At 33.5% G+C, this 18,811-nt stretch overlaps 1 protein-coding gene and 1 pseudogene across 3 annotated transcripts; one reads left to right on the top strand and one right to left on the bottom strand.

Annotated features, from left to right (window-relative positions):
• Positions 1-866: 866 nt before the first annotated feature.
• On the bottom strand, positions 867-1,939 carry LOC146933759 (nuclear transcription factor Y subunit B-3 pseudogene; annotated as a pseudogene). The gene has a single exon (XR_015007556.1). The product of XR_015007556.1 is annotated as a nuclear transcription factor Y subunit B-3 pseudogene (transcript).
• Positions 1,940-8,940: 7,001 nt separating this feature from the next.
• LOC146933758 (protein ACTIVITY OF BC1 COMPLEX KINASE 8, chloroplastic-like) lies at positions 8,941-18,434 on the top strand. Of its 2 annotated transcripts, none has more exons than XM_085705534.1 (21): positions 8,941-9,452; positions 9,729-9,864; positions 10,400-10,566; positions 11,437-11,557; positions 11,708-11,754; positions 12,051-12,149; positions 12,826-12,936; positions 13,043-13,122; positions 13,255-13,324; positions 13,672-13,745; positions 13,851-13,920; positions 14,034-14,122; positions 14,740-14,864; positions 15,854-15,934; positions 16,018-16,078; positions 16,415-16,469; positions 16,561-16,659; positions 16,776-16,865; positions 17,429-17,488; positions 17,595-17,722; positions 17,957-18,434. In XM_085705534.1, exons 1-20 carry the CDS (start codon positions 9,051-9,053, stop codon positions 17,709-17,711), a joined length of 2,154 nt encoding a protein of 717 aa, XP_085561660.1. In that variant the 5' UTR covers positions 8,941-9,050; the 3' UTR covers positions 17,712-17,722; positions 17,957-18,434. The 2 variants fall into 2 exon arrangements, with proteins under 2 accessions (XP_085561660.1, XP_085561659.1); XM_085705533.1 differs by having other exon boundaries at positions 11,708-11,808.
• The last annotated feature ends 377 nt before the right edge of the window (positions 18,435-18,811 follow it).

Below are 18,811 nucleotides of genomic sequence, written 5' to 3'. Positions count from 1 at the left end.
GGCACCTCACTTAGGGTGCCACATCAGCGTAGACCGAGTCAAAATTGGTCTTGGGGGCCAAAACTGGCACAAGTGCAAAACTTAGGGGGCGGTTTTGTAGTTTTTTTCTTAGGAGGCCAAAATCGCAACTTTGGGAAAGTTATAGGGCTAAAACTGCTATTAAGCCAAAATAATTTACTACTTCTTTTGCAAGTGGAACCAAGTAGTACATATTTTATTACTCTTTTTAAACGTGGGACCAGTTAGTTGCCAAGAGAGAGAAAATCCTTATATAGTGGCTCCTTGCTTAATAGGGATTCATTTTTTTCTTCCTCCAATGGAGGTCCTTAACGGGAAGTGGTCATTGTTAAGTAAGGACCCTCATTGGAGATGCTTTTATATCTCTATTATAAAAATTGAGTCATTCTTAAGCTTGAACTATGCATATATCACCTCTAAAATATCTTATATCTCTATAAACTAAACTTAAGTCATTCTTAAGTTTGACTCTAAAAAACGTTATATCTCTAAAAAAAACTCGAGTCATTCTTAAACTACAAGTTAACGGTAAGACATTTGACGTTCTTCACACACAGAGTTAGACTATCTTTTAAATAGACTATTTCAATATTTTTTTTTATCAAATACTCCTTCAATAATTAAAATCGCGTTCTTTTCTTGATGGATAATATGTTGCCAACTCTTCAACACCTGGTGGCAAATGTTTGCTTCTAATCACCAACAAAAATTGATCCTCGATAATTGCAAGCTATTAACCAAATAATATGAAAAGGATGAACTCACCCATTACCTTTTAGATTTTTGATGGCTGATCATTTAGTATATGATCATATTCACAGATGTAAATATTCCTTGAGCAAATAAAATTAACACGTAAATCCAAAATATATATCATTAGATTTGAAGTAATTAAACTGATTAAATCGTCCCCTGATCGATCTAGCCAATCACCAAACAGAGTTACTACAATAAAATACTATTATTTAAAACATAATACATGATAATGGGAAAGGAATCAAACTTGTTGCACATTGCTATCTATCTACCATTCAACCCTGTAACGTAGGTTTGGTGGCATGATTCTATTACCACTTCCAATTGCATGTTCTGTTTCATCACTATTACCAATTACTCTATAATCCACAATCCCTCCATTAATCTCTTGGAACCTCTTTGGAGCATAAAATCCACCACCAACATCATTAACATCAATTGAAGAAGAATTATGATCATATTGATCATCTTGTTTAGTAGCACTAGAATTACTCTTTTCTCCTTCAATTTCCCTATAATTATTAAGATAAACTTTCAAAGGACCAACATAGTTTTCAAAACCAAGTGTTGTCATAGCCCAAAGAAGATCATCACCATTAATTGTTTTCCTCTTTTCTCTCTGGCACTTATCAGAAGCTTCACCAGTAATGAAACTTATGAACTCAGAGACACATTCTTGAACCGTTTCCTTTGCTTCTTTTGAGATTTTAGCATTTGCTGGAAGTGCTCTTTTCATTATACGGCTCACGTTGGCAATTGGTAGGAACCTGTCTTGTTCTTTTGATGATGAACTGTCTGAGATGTTTCCTGATGTTGGACTTCCTACAGGACTTGTTTGGTTTCTCTTATTCCCGGACATGTTGAAATTAATAATAGAGATAATATATAAATAATTAAGTTGAAATTACGATCAACAATATTGAGAGTGCAAGTGTATTTAGGTGGTGTGGTATTTAAATAGAGGAGGAAAAGTTGGGGGAAATGTATCTAAAATGGAAAAGAAGATAAAGTGTTTTTGATCTATGAGGAATAATATTGGAAGGAAAGTAAGCAAAGGGTGATGAGGAAGATCACAAAGGATGGTCTTTATATACCAATTGATAGGACTTGCTTGGTCATAAAATAAAATAAATATGAAAGCAATTGAAAGTAAGCAGATAGTACTCTTGTTCAATGGCTATAGATAAATAGAAAATTTAAATTAGATAACACCTTGTTTATGATACGTGTGTTTAATAATTTATACTAATTTTTATACATCCAAACCACCGGCAATGTCTTGTAATTAAATATCATTTTGCAATTTTGTGATGACTTGGTTGGTGTGAAAAATTAGTATGAGTTTAAAAAAGTATTTGCAAAATAAATCTACACTAACCATACATATAAAACTAAATCAATTTTAAGAAGAAATGGTACTCATTTATTGTGAGAAATAAAATGATTAGTTTTGAGAATAAAATATGAGTAGTTTTGTCTTTTGTGTATATACTTTATTTTTAGTACAATGAAAAAAGGGATGGTGTTTATTTATTAGTAGGAAATAAATATGAGTATTTTTGTATTTTGTGTTTTAAGTTATTTTTAGTACAATGATAAAAGAGGGGATGTGTATTTATTGGCAATAAATAAATGGGTATTTTGTCTTTTGTATTTATTTTTTTAAAACGACCAATGTTAATATTGTTAGTAATTATATATTAGGTGAGTGGGGATGGAACTCTCAATCTCCTCATCATTCATTTTATAACTCTCTCACGCAAACCACTAAACCAACCTTATATCTCATATCTTTTGTGTTTATAGTTTATTTATAATACAATTATTTTTGTTTTATGATTTGGCGAGGAGAAATATTTAATATCTGTGATGTCATTTATTTGTATGGTGTTTTATCCAACTTACAAGTAAATGATCGCGTGAGCTCTCTGCAACCCTTCATAGAAGGTGGGTAGAGTTTCACTTACTTTAATGTTGGGTTCAAACCTAAAAAATGTTATTTACCTTTCAATTATGTTAGCTAACGTACGCTCTCTAACACTTTTCTAAATACACATTTTTTTATTGGTTGAAATTCAAGAGTCTAGTCAAATTTTGTGAGGCAGCTTAGATGAAATATATTGAACTTCTTCCTCACCACACTATTTTAAGAGAAGTGGGTCACAGCACTTTCATGACCACACTATCATCAAAGATCCAATCACTCTTTAATTCAACTATTGAAGGCTAAAATAGAAGAGGCAGCAAAGTTCAAAGTATAAGTTGGAACTTATTCAGTGCACTACTGGACTAAGTTCAAAGTGGTGTATCTTTGTGTTTTGGCATCTTTAGCTGTGGTACGTACTTGGTGAAAAGAGAAAAGTCTTTCCAGATGCATCAACAAGTATACATCAAAATCGTCATTTTTCAAACTAAATGATAAGAGAATGATTTTGGAAATAGTTACTACAAGACATGTATATATGGCACTTGATGTTGGCTTTTAATTAGATTGGAATTCTTAATTAGACCCCATAACGTGAATTATTCGTACTAGTGCATATGTTATTTTTTGTACGGCTTTAAAAAATGAGTAAAATAAATTGAGGCACAAGGGGATATATGCTTTCACTTTTGCAAATTTGCTTTTGTGTTGCTTTGTCTCATTGAGATTCTTTTATCACATACATAATTGCTGGACAGTATCATCTCAAGGCATCTCAATCCTCAGTCCCGATTTTCTTCTTTTCCACATGACCAACAATGCAATTATATATGTATTTGGTTAGGGTGACAAAGTTAATTTTAATGGAACATATAGTTGAATATAAAATGATTTAGGTTTGATAATATTTAAGTAAAAGTGAGTCAAAACAATAATTTTCAAAAAAAAAAAAATTAATCGTAGAAACAACTATTATGTTTGACAACACCAATTTCGAAACTTATAAGAGACAATTTATAGTTTATAAAAAAAATTCACAAGTTTATATAGTTTGTTTTTGCTTTTTGATAAGCTAATCAATTCAAGTATGATATGAACTCATATCATATCCCTTTTTCAATCAATTTTACCTTATTATCTTAATTGAAAGAAAAAATACATATTAATTATAAAAAAATTGTGTATTTTAACTTAACTGTTAATTTTATCGAACACTATAAATTTAATTGACTAGTTTAACAACTATCAACTAGTTTATCTACTATTAGCTATAAATTCATTAGCTCTCAATTAGCATTAGATATCTGCTTTTTACCAAATTCAGCCAAAATTTCAAATTCTAATTTTATTTTAGATTAAAATCAACTACGCAAGAACATCTCAACGGGTTAAAATCAATTATACTTCTCTAAAATGAATTTTGTCGTAAAACCAGGACATACTTTACATTATACTACTCTATTGTTGAGTTAAGTTAGGGAAATAAAATAACAATATAGTTTTTTTACTCGATATATAGATAAAATGTGACACTTTAGCTTTACATTTCCCTGCATCGAATATATCTAACTGGCTTGGTTATTTGATCAGTTCCAACCTGTCAAGTCTCACACTAACAGGATTATTATGAGGAGAAAATATCAGAACCGATCATAAGAGAAAAGCTATCAAACAGGCTTGTGACACATGGAACATTTTGAAGCTACGTATATGATATATCCACCGTGTATATATGCACTAAAAATATACATTGAACCGGCTTTTATTACGTAAGTCCTAACTATAGATACTATTTTAGAGATGCAAGCTGCATATACAAAATTCAATTATTGGTTGTGGCTTTGAAGATGGTTAAATGCATTCACTATCACAAGAATATATAATGTATACTACTTATAGTTTGAAAAGATTGGGAAAATTTGGGGTCAAAGCTAGAATTATATTAACTAAATTGATTAATCAACTACTATAACAAAGGCACATCGGTTGGTCTGTTATTATTAAATGCATAAAACATGACGCACATAAAAAGAGCAAATTTGTCAATATGTGAATTATGATGGTTGTTGGCCAAAGGAAATTTAATGTCAAAATAGGAGAATTCTTCAAATATGCCATTCACAAAAATTGACCTGTAATCGAGCAAACATGATGAAAACTCAACTCATAGAGATAATATTTGAAACAACAACGATAGTTTTGTAGGCCAACAAATTTTTCTACACTAATTCTACGATAGTTTTTTTTTTTTTTGAGAAAACTAATTCTACGATAGTTGTAGGCCATAAACATGTTATTTTATCTCTTTCTTATAGAGATAAACAAAATAAATTATTAAACGGTATTTTTTATTATGATACTATAGCAAAAGGATAAATAATTATATAAAAATAACAAAATTTAGTTGTTGTAACTTTAAAACGACAACTAAAACAATTAATGTAATATATGATATTGTTAATTGGAGGAGAAATCTTCAGCAATATCTCATTATGTTTAGTATTTTTTTTTTTTTTTTTTGTGGTAAACTTGTATGGTGGCTAGCTGTACTTCTAGTTGGATACCTTCCTTCCATCAAGAACAAGTAAAGTTGTCCATAAAAAGTGCTCTGCATCTTCCAGCTAATATTCACTGATTTAATTGGAACACTCTTGCATGTATAAGTTAAAATGATAAGTCCAAAATCTTAACCTATTTTAGATGTCAAATTAAGCTAATAACCGTGCTTGTAAGCAAGATTGGTCAAGTGAGTATACATTAATTATAAGCATATACGTTTTATTCTGTTCTTTAAAGTTTAAAAAAATATTTGTTTGTGTTTGTTGATATATAGCTAAAAACGTGAAATGAGATTACATCATGATTGATGATCACATAATATATTAGTTCTATTATATATAAATAGTATTCACTTGTGCATATGTTGGTAGCTGGATTATTATTGACAACTGAATCAAACAATTCGAAGATATTATAGCCTATGATCTATTTTTGTTATTTTATATATACCATTTGCAAATCTCTGCTCGTCAATTTGCCGGCTTTCAGAGACAACTAGAAAGTCAAATAATATCGTGTTAAATAATGAGAAATATATGTTGCACTGGAGCTAGGAACCGTGGCAGCCTATAGCAGGCCGTATGTAATAATAAACCTAAGATGAGTTTTAATGTAAAAAAATGTAATGCCATTTCTTAATATTCATATACTAGACCCATGTCATCAATGGGAAATAGCTGCTGATAGAAAATGGATTAATATTTAAATGCTTTCATATAAGTTGAAGATCTAACCAAGTGATATTTTTGGAACATAGCAAAGAAAAAGAGGAAAACTAACAAGAAAATGTGTCGTGGGAAAGGAATGATTAAAATCGACTCGGTCCACAAAAGAATGAGAAGATTAATGTAGAATCACCACAAGAGTAAGAGACTCTTTGATAAGATTTCAAGTTTTGTTCAAAGAAGAATCTAGAGAGCATTTCTCTAATCTCAGATAAAGAGTTTTCTTTCTTCAAAAATTACCAAAGGACATACAAAGGAGAGTGACTCGTGATCAACTCGTGATCACAAGAGTTTAGAGTTTAGACATATGATTTGACAAAAAAACAATTTACTCTACAAAGGAAAGACATATAGTCTAACACAAAATGACATGGTGCCTATGTTGCAAGCAACTAAGAGCATCAATATCGGCATATCGCCTTGCAAATGTCGTGGTTACACGCAAACCAACAACTTTATGTCAGAGGATCTTGGGTAATCGGTATGGAATGGGAGTAGTCAAACCCTCAACGAGTCTTTGTCTCCAATTTTTTACTATTGATTTTTTTTAAAATAATAATGATGATGATGATGATAATAATAATAATTGCATAATTTTAATGTATTTAAATCTATTTTATATATTGTGGGGTCAGTTGGACCCAATTTCCATTTTTTTATAGGTGATATTTAGAAAAAGTAGTTAAGTTGTGGAAATATGAAATAGTATAAAAATTGGGTGGGGTTCATTTAAGCAATCAAATTAAATGACATGAATAAGGATGCTCTGATAATATAGTGTCTAAGTTATCAAGTGTTTAGACATACACACAAGCCAAGCTTAAGTCTTTATTAAAAATAGGATGTAACGCCTTTTGATTGAAGAAATTAAAGCATTGTTATAATGGTTGAAACATGACCTAATTTTTGTTTGATGGTTTAAATGTGATGACATAGATCAACTTAACTTTAATAATGGCACAATGCGGGGTGGTTTGAATTTTGGGAGGCTTGGAGAAGTTTAGGTTAGAAATTCGTAATCGTTGAAATGAGAGAAGTTTATGAGATTTGCTTATATAGATATGTTTCAGATTATATAATTTGAACCATGTTTTTTGGGTTTGGATTATATAATTCCAACGGTGTTAAAATCAGAAACACGAAGGGCGCCCGAAAAATATATAGAACGAGAAAAGAAATTCTCACATATTTTAGGACTGGACTGAGATAGGCCCAATATGATTTGGGCTAATAACATGCTAACCCAACCCCCACCTTAATGGGATGTGTAATAGTTGGCCTATGGACATGTTTATCTTTTGGTTTTTTTCCCCATCATACGTCATTCTCGATCGCCCTTTGTTTTATCATTTTTATCTTGTTTGAATTTTATAATCCAAACTATATTTTACGTTTTTGGGATTTTAAAATCCAAAATATATCATTTTCCCTTTCGAGTCCACCTTTAGAATTCACTTTTTTTATAAAAAATAATAATAATAAATATCGATTTTGGATTTTACAATCCAGAGCGTGACTTTTCGTATTTTATAATCCAAAATACTCATACTCAAAGAAAGAAAATGATTGGACACACACAAGGATGTTTCCTAGAATCAAACATCATCTCACCACCTTTCTCACCTTCCACTCCAATCCCCTCAAATAAAACTCCACTTTCAATGAAATCTTAATTTTTGTATAATCATAGCATTAATGGACTGCAACGTTTTATGAGATGACTCAAGTCTCACATGGTCATAAATATGTTGAACGTCTGAAATTGTAAGAGAAAAGACTTGATCGTTTCAAATAGTCAACTAAGTGGTCATTTTCTTTCTTTGAGAATGTTGACTCTTTGCATCCAAATAAACTAGTTTCAAAGTTGAAGTCATCATGTCCAAGTAGAAAAAATGTGTGTGCTAGTAATATGTCGTCTAACCCTCCTCTAACTCTACTCAACCTCCCACAAATGGATCAAATCCTATCGTTCATGCATCAATTTATGGAAAATATGATGAATGTCGAAGGTGATGCTCATTGTGGATTTCGTGTTGTTTCAGACCTGTTTGGTTGGTATGTTGATGCACATTACATTATTTGTCTTGTTCTTACACGAGAGCTAAACAATGATCTTAAGCGTTATATTCGTCTATTTGGGATAGAGAATCAATTCATAAAGGTCAAACTGAAGTAGGCCTATCACTTCCGCATATATGGATGGTTATGCCATATATGGTCTTACTTATTGTCCAAAAGTACAAGTACATGGTAGTTCTATTGTCCGGAACAAGACACTCAAAAACTTTTTCTCCTTTACTAAGTGCACCATAAAAAAGTAACCGATTCATGTGTCTTGTACATGTGAATGACAACCATTTTATAAAGGTAAAGAAGAACACACACTAATGGGATTCCTTTTAAAACTGTATGTTGGATTGGGAAAATACTTCAGTGTCATAGCAATGGTGCCATAGAACCAATCCTGGCCGTTGATGTGTGGGGATGTGTGTGTGATGTGTGGTGGAGATGCAATGGTATGGTGCCATTGGTGCCATTAATGGCACCAAAGTGGAGTCCGTTGGATTGGTAGCCGTTGAAACTTGAAACAAATATCCAACAGGAATAACACACACCAACCCAAATTTTGTACTATGTTGTAGTTGGATTGGTAGCCATGAATTGCAGCACAATAGAGCTCGTGTGAAACAAAAGTACTAGAAAAGTGCAAAAAGTCAAATCAATACAACTAAACTAACCAGGAACGAGTAACGACCACGCAACGGAAGAAGCAATATATCTTGTGTGGCTGAGGTACACAACCCGCGAAATCTCCGCACCAATAACATTCCTCCAAAAACCTTCGTAGCTCATCTTTAACCTGCCACGTGTCACCATCATATTCCATCCTTCCACTTTTTGTTTTTTGTCTTGTCTTCTTTAACTTCAATAATATTCAACTATTCTTCTTCTTTCTCTGCTTCCACTCTTTCGTTTCACACTCTCTTCTTCAAATCACACTCACGCGCCATGAAAACTAGGGTTTGAGTTTGATCCTCAGTCTCTCATTTTAGTAACCACACTTATCAATGGCTTCTTCATCTTCTCTACTCTTAACTGAACTCAATTTTCTTGCTCCTCAATTTACACCAAAACGTCGTCGTTCTAACTCTGGATTTTGCATTCTTCCCACTCGAATTCGTGCTTTGAAGGAAGAAGGTGCATTGGTTGAAGAAAGAGTGGTGAGCGATGTGAAATGGAGTGGAAACGGCAGTGTTGTCAATGGTAGCAATGGTTCTGTTAGAGGTTATGTGAATGGAAGCGGAAATGGAAGCTTGGTGAAATATGTGAATGGCAATGGTGTGGCGGCGGAAGTTGTTGAAGATTTTGTGGAAACTTCGAAAAGGAAGGAAGTTGGGAGGAAGAAGAGGTTGGAAGAGATTGGAAAAGAAGATGCGTGGTTCAAACAAAATGGTGAACCACAGGTTGAGGTATGTGTGTATGATTGTGCAATGTTATTTGATTTGACGCTATGTAACATCGACACTTTATATTGAAGATGTGTCTCGAGTCTTATATTAGCATAGTGATAGTATGTAGTTACATTTTTATTTTTTTACATTATAATTGGTGTCCACGTATCGTGTCCAGTGTCTATATCAGTGCTTGCTAGGTTTGATGATTTGGATTGTGATTTTGAAAAAGAAAAAAAAAAGGCCAAAGAATTGTATGCTAGATTTGTGATTTTGTTGTCTTGTTTTTTGCAGGTGGCGGTTGCGCCTGGAGGTCGTTGGAGCAGATTCAAGACTTACTCGACGATCCAAAGAACGTTGGAAATTTGGGGGTTTGTTATTCAATTCATCTTCAAGTCTTGGCTGAATCGTCAGAAGTTCTCTTATAAAGGTTTGTTGTTTATCATCCGTAGATTATAATAGATGTTTTTGTTCCAAACCATTGGAAACATGCTGTTAAGCATCGTCATATTGTATGAGTTGGAATTAGGTTATGCATCTCAATAAGCATTCTCATTTTGCTTGTTAGTAAATATCTATATGCTAACTGAAATATCTATAAGCTTATAGACTAATCCGACTCGGTCTAAGTTTGAAGTGAAAACTTGACACATTGTGATACAAGTGGTACATGCTTGTGCTCCTTAACCATTTGGTCAAGGGTAACCTCTGACCAATGCGTATGGAAAAACATATGTTGGGAGATGTTACTCCCTTAAATGAACCTCGCAGCTCGATAAATTAGTCTCTGCCGTTGTGCATGAGTATACCTTAGATTGCCATTTTTTTAAAGGGGGCTGTAAGGTAAACTTCAATTCTGTTTATTCATAAAATCATTTGGAATCATGAAGTGTCTTTATTGAAGTTTGAAGAATCTCAGCACTGTGACTGTTTTTATTATTTGACTCAAAAGATATTATTTTCAGGAGGAATGACCGAGGAAAAGAAAACCTTAAGGCGAAAAACCCTTGCCAAATGGCTTAAGGAAAGCATTCTGCGGTTAGGTCCTACATTTATCAAAATTGGCCAACAATTCTCCACAAGAGTGGACATTCTTCCTCAAGAATATGTTGACCAATTGTCAGAACTTCAGGTTAAGTTGGAGTTTTTACAGTACTTATAAGATAATTTCCCAGGATGAAGATATTCTAAACTGGCTTTTGATGCATCCAATTTGTTATTAATCATATTTATGGTTTTGTACGAAAAATAGGAAATTTCCCTGGATTTTAGATTTTATTTATTTCATTGTTTGTTGCATCATAATTTGTTATTATATGTTTTGTCTTCTTATGTTTCTCATACAGTGTATGATTATCTATTAGTTTTTTTTTTTTTTTTTTACTTTTTTAACCTCTTTATAATCTTATGTATTCAGATAATCTAATTGTTGTTAAAAAATGGAAATGTGTGCCGTTTCTTTTGGGTCAAGTAGCCTAGTGGTTAGACTGACACACTATGAGTGTGGAGAAGTGGGGAATCCGGGATTTGAACTCCGGCCCCTGCATACTAATGTCCATTGAGCTACCAACCGAGCTGCACTTACAAACTATTCCTGTGGCTTTAATATGAAACTTTTTAACCTTTTTTGTTTGTAATTGAATCCCTATTTTTCTAATAAATTATGTGATATTTTCTTATCAATTCATTTTGATTTACGCACATTTATATTTGAATTAATTACATGAGAAGCAAATTTTCCTTCTATAAGGTTGGGTGGGGGCCTTGTTATCCTTGTATTCTTGTATTGTACTTGTAAATGTTGCTTATCTAATTCTGAAGAAATTAGTGGCTAGTGCCATTTGATTAAGTTAATGGGCTTGAGAATGTTTCACTTTTTGTTTAGTAAACTAACGATAAAACCATCTTCAGCAGGAAAAAACTAAAAAGTTTAATCAAGAAGAGAAAAAGATATTAAGGTTGCATTTCTATAGGTCTGAATTACCTGTTTTTCTTGGTTTAGGATCAAGTTCCTCCATTTCCCTCAGAGACTGCTATGGCTATTGTTGAGGAAGAGCTTGGAGCTCCTATCGCTGGCATATTTGATCAGTTTGACTATGAGCCAATAGCTGCTGCAAGTCTTGGTATTCTATGTTTTACTTTCGGTGTATTTGTAATAGAAATCATGCAATCAAAGCAGGAAACCTGATTAAATGCACCTAGGTTTAGATATGTTTTAGATATAATGTTTGCTTGGAAGAAAGGAAAATGAATTATCTTTTTCCGCAATGCAGGTCAGGTTCATCGTGCGAGATTAAAGGGACAGGAGGTTGTTATCAAGGTGCAAAGGCCTGGTCTCAAGGATCTTTTTGATATTGATCTTAAAAACCTGAGGGTCAGTGTTATACTTGATGCTGTGTGCATATCTAACATTACTGTTTGAGAATTTTATTACCTTCTTGCTTTATCTTATAAGTTTTAGTAACCTGCAAAAATTGACAAGTCTTCTGAATTTGTAATTTTTTTTCTATTTTTTCCGTTGCATGATGGACGTTTAATAGTAGGGTTTCCAACCTTTGAAGACTTGCAGAATTTCATAAAACACTGGTACTTGTGTCTTCTTTTCTCTCTCTCCAGGTTATTGCAGAATATCTTCAAAAAATTGATCCTAAATCAGATGGTGCAAAGAGGGATTGGGTTGCTATTTATGACGAGTGTGCATCTGTTTTATATCAGGTATGATACTTAGAAAGTTGCTTCTCTCTTCTACTTGAGATCAACTGAAGAAAATCATATGTCACGTTTTTCATTATAATTGGTACAATCTGTTATGGTAAATTAAATTGCGTAGGAACACTACTCATATTGAGTTTGATTAGGTTCAGGTGAATGGAATGGCATATGGGAAAACCAAGGAAGTTTTATTGGGTCATGAAAGGGTTTTTATATCAAATTCGTAATGAAGAACTGAAGATTTCTGAATGTTGAATAAGAGGCTTTTTATTCAAATAGGAAAGGAGTTGACTAAGAATATTGGCTGAGTTGTTTTCACAGAAGGGATACGGTGGCCTGCAATTTTACCTGGATAGCTAATGGCATGAAATGGAAGATTAGGATTTTTTTTTTGTGTCGGTGTAAATGAAATGCTTCAGCAATGGCTATGCTTGTCGAGTAATGTGATTCATTTTTATCTGAAACTGTGAATGATGTGATTAATTTTAAGGGTTGGAACGTAGACAACATATAAACAACGGGACTTCTATAGACTTTAGCAATAGCTGCAGGTTGGGAGTGGGGTCCGGGTTTCAGTTGCAAATCTTTTCCTTGTTTCAGTACGATGTTTGCTTGTGTTCTCTGCACAACCACAACTTAATCTGATCCTGTTGATGTGACACGAATAAACATTTTTCAGGAGATTGATTACACTAAGGAGGCTGCTAATGCTGAACTGTTTGCAAGCAACTTTAAGAACATGGATTATGTGAAAGTCCCTTCAATTTACTGGGATTATACCACCCCACAGGTTCAACCTTAACTTCTTACAGCAATATAGAAATATTGATCTTTACCACTGTTACTTTTGATATCTTTATTCTTCATCCATAATTTAACTATTTTTTCCAATGCAGATTCTAACAATGGAGTATGTTCCAGGGATTAAAATAAACAAAATACAAGCTTTAGATCAGCTGGGTGTTGACCGGAAAAGGTTAATAGAATCTGGTTTACTGTATGCAAAATCACTATTGGCATGTTACCTTTTACTTGTGTGTGCATCTTAACTACTGATGTTAGTATCTATTAATTCAAATTAATTTAACGTTTTCGTTATCTTCCACAGGCTAGGGAGATATGCTGTTGAATCTTACTTAGAGCAGATTCTCTCGCATGGTTTCTTCCATGCCGATCCTGTATGTTCTTGTCTCTAGAATTGTTTTAGAGTTCTTTCTCTGTAATGAATCTTTTAGATTGTTTAGCTAGATAACTGTGTACTGAAGCTGATGTGCTAAGTTTACTTTTGAATACGCTCTTATACTGCAATATTCAAGCATCATTTGTTGCCCATGGTGCCAGCAGCATGCTGCTTGTGTCCTATTGATTATTATATGTTACCTCGGGAAGCTTCTGGAGCACTGGAACTCAGCTTCCCTTGGGGTTGATAACAAGGACTAATGAGTTCTCATATTTTATGCTTATCTTTCAGGAAGTCCGATTAGACGCTTCCTGTGGGTAACTAATATATACATTGTCCATGCAGCATCCTGGAAATATTGCAGTCGATGATGTCAATGGTGGAAGGTTGATCTTTTATGATTTTGGTATGATGGGAAGGTGTGTATCTCTTTCGTATATTTGAAATACAGATTTACAGGTTGAGCATTTTAAGCTTAGTTAGATGACTTCCTTTGCAATTGTGATTGGTGTTGCATCTTACAGTATCAGTCAAAATATCAGAGAAGGTTTACTTGAAGCTTTTTATGGAGTTTATGAGAAGAGTCCAGACAAGGTAATGATACTGTTTTTTCCGGATGGGTCCCATATTGTCTTGAACACTCTAGCATGAAATTTCATTTTTTGAATTGAAATATTTTACTAAATGAAGCTTATGCATCTATGCAGGTCCTTGATGCAATGATTCAGATGGGAGTTCTTGTCCCAACTGGAGATATGACTGCTGTTAGACGAACAGCACAGTTCTTCCTCAATAGGTAGTTAATTAAACCACTTTGGATTATACATCCAAAGTGCAAACATTGAGAGGTTCAGCTGTAGTTTTTCTGTAAGCGAATATTGCTATATGGATTATAATTGATTGATTTAAGTGCCTTCACAGGCTTCTTAAGACCACTAGAAAAGTGTTAAAAACTTATAAATAGGAAAATCTAATATTGGAAGTAAAAACTTTTGCTCGTTAGTTGTGGTTATGCTGAAGCACTTGCATGTGCTGATTAGTCATGTGAGGAATATAGCGATATTAGGGTTGGGTCTACCGGTATGTTCAAACTGCTTCGACTCAAAGGTCATAGATATGATTATTGTTTGTTGGCTTCATTGATAGGTAATATGTCAGTATCACCATAGTCCTCATTAAGGTTTATGACTTGTCCTGTCCTTGAAAATTAGCAGCTATTTTCACAAAAAAGAAGAAATACTAATATTTTTTGAAAAAGATTTACTTCACATTTATGACTACTTGTCGATATTTTAGGTTTATATTTTCTTTCCTCGCTAATATTTTGGTTTAGGATTGCTTTCACCACTGAACTACTATATCAGCTGTTTATGCAATCTTTGACTTTGAGCTCTTAATTTTATTCTTTTTTAGTTTTGAAGAACGCCTGGCTGCACAAAGGAGAGAGAAAGAGATGGAAGCAGCTGAAGTTGGATTCAAAAAGCCATTAAGCAAGGAAGAACAAGTAATGAAGAAGAAAGAACGTCTGGCTGCTATTGGTAATGTATCGGGTTTAATAACGTGTCTATCTTTGGGTTTAGATGACTCGAATGTATTCATACTCCAATTATTGCTTATGTAGTTGGCTATATGCGACTATTAAAATAGGTGAGTTCTAGGGAAAGAATAGTGTTTGGGCTACTGGCTATTGGTTTAAACTGATTGTTGAGATTCCACATTGTAGATATGACCAAAGTAGTTTTTATAAGGCATGAGTAATCCTCATCCCTTTAACATTCGTTAGATCTATCTGCAAAACTTTAGTGATTTAAGTTTTTTTTTTTCCTTCTTTCAGCTTCTTGTTTTTTAGCGTCGTTCCCGACCTTGTCTTTTTCAAAAGAGATGGTTTAATTTTCCCACCAATCATGCGTATGTACCTAGGTCTGAACTAAACTCCCCTGATTAAGAAGAAGCTTTTCATCGGGGTCCATATGAGTATCATCTGGCTTGTGTTTCAGCATCCTTGTCTCTCCAGAATACCGAGTTCATACCTTCTCTAAGAAATAGCATCAGTTTCCTGTGCAATTGTCTGTGTTGGAATAGACGTCGCTTCAGGTCATTAATGCCTTTCTTGATTATCACCTATAATAACAATGTCATCTACATACACCACTAAATAAATATGTTTTTGCAACGGTGATCATCTTAAGAATACTGAATGATCTTCCTCAAAAGTCAAGTCAAATTGTTGAATAACCTTGCTAAACCTTCCAAGTCAAAGACAGGGTGACTTTTCAAAAAATGACTTCAAATGATATAGTAGATAGGTATGATGGGAAGGTTATAAATAGGGTGAGGATTAATGAAGAAATGTTTAATTTCAATCGGGAGTTCCCCAAACCATGTTTGGGCAATAGCTGACCTCTTGTAACATTTGTCCAAACTCTAGGAGCTTGGGTTCTATCTAGGGAAAAAAATGCTATTAGTTCAATAACATTATGCAGTCCAGAGGCTTTTCACTTGCTTATGACTCTCATCCTTTAAACAGGCGAAGATTTGTTGTCCATTGCAGCAGACCAGCCCTTCCGGTTTCCTGCCACATTCACATTTGTTGTTAGAGCCTTCTCGGGTAAAATATTACTGAATTTAATGTCCTACCGTGCATGTTCTACGCAAGTAACTGCAAAATAACAGGTGAACATTTTTCTGCAGTTTTGGATGGCATTGGAAAGGGACTTGATCCCCGTTTTGATATTACTGAGATTGCCAAACCGTGAGTGCTGTCTTCATATTTTGTAAACTTTTAAAAATTGATTTTTTTTTTTTTATTTCTTTTCAATCAAACCTATGACAAAAAGAAATTTTGCACCAACCACATGGTTAATATGAGTTTGAATTATGAGATTGGTTAAAAGGATTGCATGCAGCATGATCCTTTGAGGATCTGAATTATAGCTCATGTAATTGGAACATTTTTACCCATAGGAGCTAGTGCTCGTGCATAGTTTCTGTTTCTTGGCCTTTCAGGTCTCCAATTTTCTAAGATAAAATTGAAGTATTCAAATTATTTGTGTTGCATATCTAACACAACTACCTCCTAGCCTTGTAGTTATGCTCTGGAGTTACTGAAATTCCGTGAGGCAGGAGTTGAAGTTATCATAAAGGTAAGTCACAAACTTGTTATATCATAAATGAATTCAGTCTATGTATAGCTATTACAATTTCGTTATTCTTATGATTCTTCTGTATATACAGGACATCAAAAAGAGATGGGACAGACAATCTCAAGCATTTTACAACTTATTTAGACAGGCTGACAGGGTTGAAAAACTGGCTAATGTTATTGAACGTTTGGTCTGTGTTGCATTTTCGTTGACATAATTTGAGTTATTTATTCAATTTGTATCGTTTGTTTGTTTCGGATTTCTGATATTCTAGATCACAAATTGATGGATTTCATTTTCCCACAGGAGCAAGGTGATCTAAAGCTTAGAGTCCGAGCTTTGGAATCTGAGAGAGCATTCCAACGCATTGCAACTGTGCAGAAAACAATTGGGAATGTGAGTGAAGCTGTCTAATAACAGTGGGAATGCAAATATAATTATTTGTTGGGGTTTGATTTGGATATGTTAATAACCTGTAAATGTTCATGTGTGTCATTCTTGCTTTTATGCATGGGCTTCAAAGTTCAAACTTATTATATCTACTACAAGTAACTGTTTTTTGTTGTGTGACCATGCTTGCAATGGCAACAACTCATGAAACTATGGAAATGAAAGTTGAGACATTTACCACTTCATGCCTACATTAAATAAGCTTACCTGCTTTTACATTATTTTTGTTCTGTTTTTACTAACTTTTGATTAAAAAAAAATGGGACATTGGTGAGTGACCTTGCATGTGTGTGTTGGTTTTCATGTTGCAAAAGTACGAACCATTTTTTAACAATACGATGAATCTTATATTTTTATTTTTTTCAAGAGATAAGTGAGTGATGAATGTGTATATTGACTCTTGACACAAGTATATTCCATGCATGTATTTATTATAAACCACATGCATGTTATTGATAATTAACTCTTTGGATAGTGCATACTCATGCCTCCCTTTTGTCTATTAACAGGCAGTAGGTGCTGGGAGCTTAATAAATCTTGCAACAATTTTGTCACTCAATTCAATTCGAGTATGCTATTTTCTTCTCACTTGTCTTTCTTGTGGTGATTATCACTTCAATTAATTGATAATCTGGTTGTACTTTTTCATTCATTAGTTGCATCTTATCTTTTCAGGTTCCTGCCACTATAGCATATTTCTTTTGTGCGATCTTTGGTTTTCAAGTTCTCTTGGGCATTGTGAAGATCAAGAAGTTAGATGAACGGGAACAACTGATTACAGGGACTGCATAAGCAACTACTAGGTGAATATTGCAGTTTTCTGAAAAATACTATTTAAAACATGAAACATCCATATTAAGATCATATGCAAAAATTTCAATTAGGTAATCTGAAGGATTATTTGGCAAGATTTAAGATGGAGATTTTTTCTTTTTATTGGCTTCTGTTGAACATGTTGAGGTCCTTGACATGCCCCAACTTATTTCTTTTTGTGCAACTTGTCTCATTGCCTTTTGGTTTAACTTGGCTCATTGCAGATAATAGGATGGACATGTTGCTCATGTTAAGTTCATGGTTAAAACTTAACCTTCAGAGCATCAATTAGGAGCTCAATGTAGTAGCCAAACATCTTGAGACATCAGGTGTGCAAAAACATTCAACTGGAAGTTGCAGTTATACTGGAGGCTTCTTTTTATCAATTCATTACTTTGCTTAAAGGATCGGGTCCGTGGTAGCCAATTGGCGAGCCACATTTTTGTCAATAACGCAAACCCCCTCTCCTTCCATAAATATATCCGCCAGGTCAAGTAACACTTACTATTGTTTTTCTTTAGTAACTCATATATGTAATCAGTAAATAGTAAATTATATAGGAATTAGTTTAGGATTTATTGTTATGAGTACCATATAGTATGATATGGCTTCCAATAAATTTGACATCAGGAAGCTATACTTGTAACTGAGGTGCATAAATTGGTTCAATGAAATTGCAAGTGCAAGTATTTACCAACCATATATTGGAAGGATCTAAGTTCCCTATGATAAATACAATTTTCCCTGTTATGTGAGTATTTATTTGATAAAAAATAATAGTGAAGCATGATAAAAATACTTATTTTATAGATTGAAAAAATCATAAAGCCAAAAGAAAAAGAAAAAGACTATAGATTGAAAAAATCATAAAGCCAAAAGAAAAAGAAAAAGACGAAATAGAAGTGTGTTGAAATTTGTTGCTAATAAACCATAGGATAAATTTTTGTTTCACGCCAGAGTAAAAATTGCCTACTCTGCTTTTCTTCCTAATGCTTGGTGACAATTTTTTAAATATCACTTCTCTCAACCCTTGTTTTCCTTCTTTTTCTTCCCCTCATTATGTAGCACCGACACTTTAG

The sequence above is a fragment of the Medicago sativa genome, chromosome 4 (assembly GCF_051527215.1).
Source record: "Medicago sativa cultivar Bolivia chromosome 4, Bolivia_mono, whole genome shotgun sequence".
In the NCBI taxonomy this organism is placed as follows: Eukaryota; Viridiplantae; Streptophyta; class Magnoliopsida; order Fabales; family Fabaceae; genus Medicago; species Medicago sativa.
The sequence above is the reverse complement of the archived record's forward strand: the minus strand, read 5'-3'. Positions and strand labels throughout refer to the sequence as shown.

What these genes read in the sequence shown, in the direction of transcription:
- LOC146933758 (XM_085705533.1), top strand. Translation starts at nt 9,051, where the DNA reads ATGGCTTCTTCATCTTCTCTACTCTTAACTGAACTCAATTTTCTTGCT. An exon ending in ATGGTGAACCACAGGTTGAG is followed by an intron (nt 9,453 to 9,728) that starts GTATGTGTGTAT and finishes TGTTTTTTGCAG; the next exon opens with GTGGCGGTTGCGCCTGGAGG. An exon ending in AGAACGTCTGGCTGCTATTG is followed by an intron (nt 14,865 to 15,853) that starts GTAATGTATCGG and finishes TCCTTTAAACAG; the next exon opens with GCGAAGATTTGTTGTCCATT.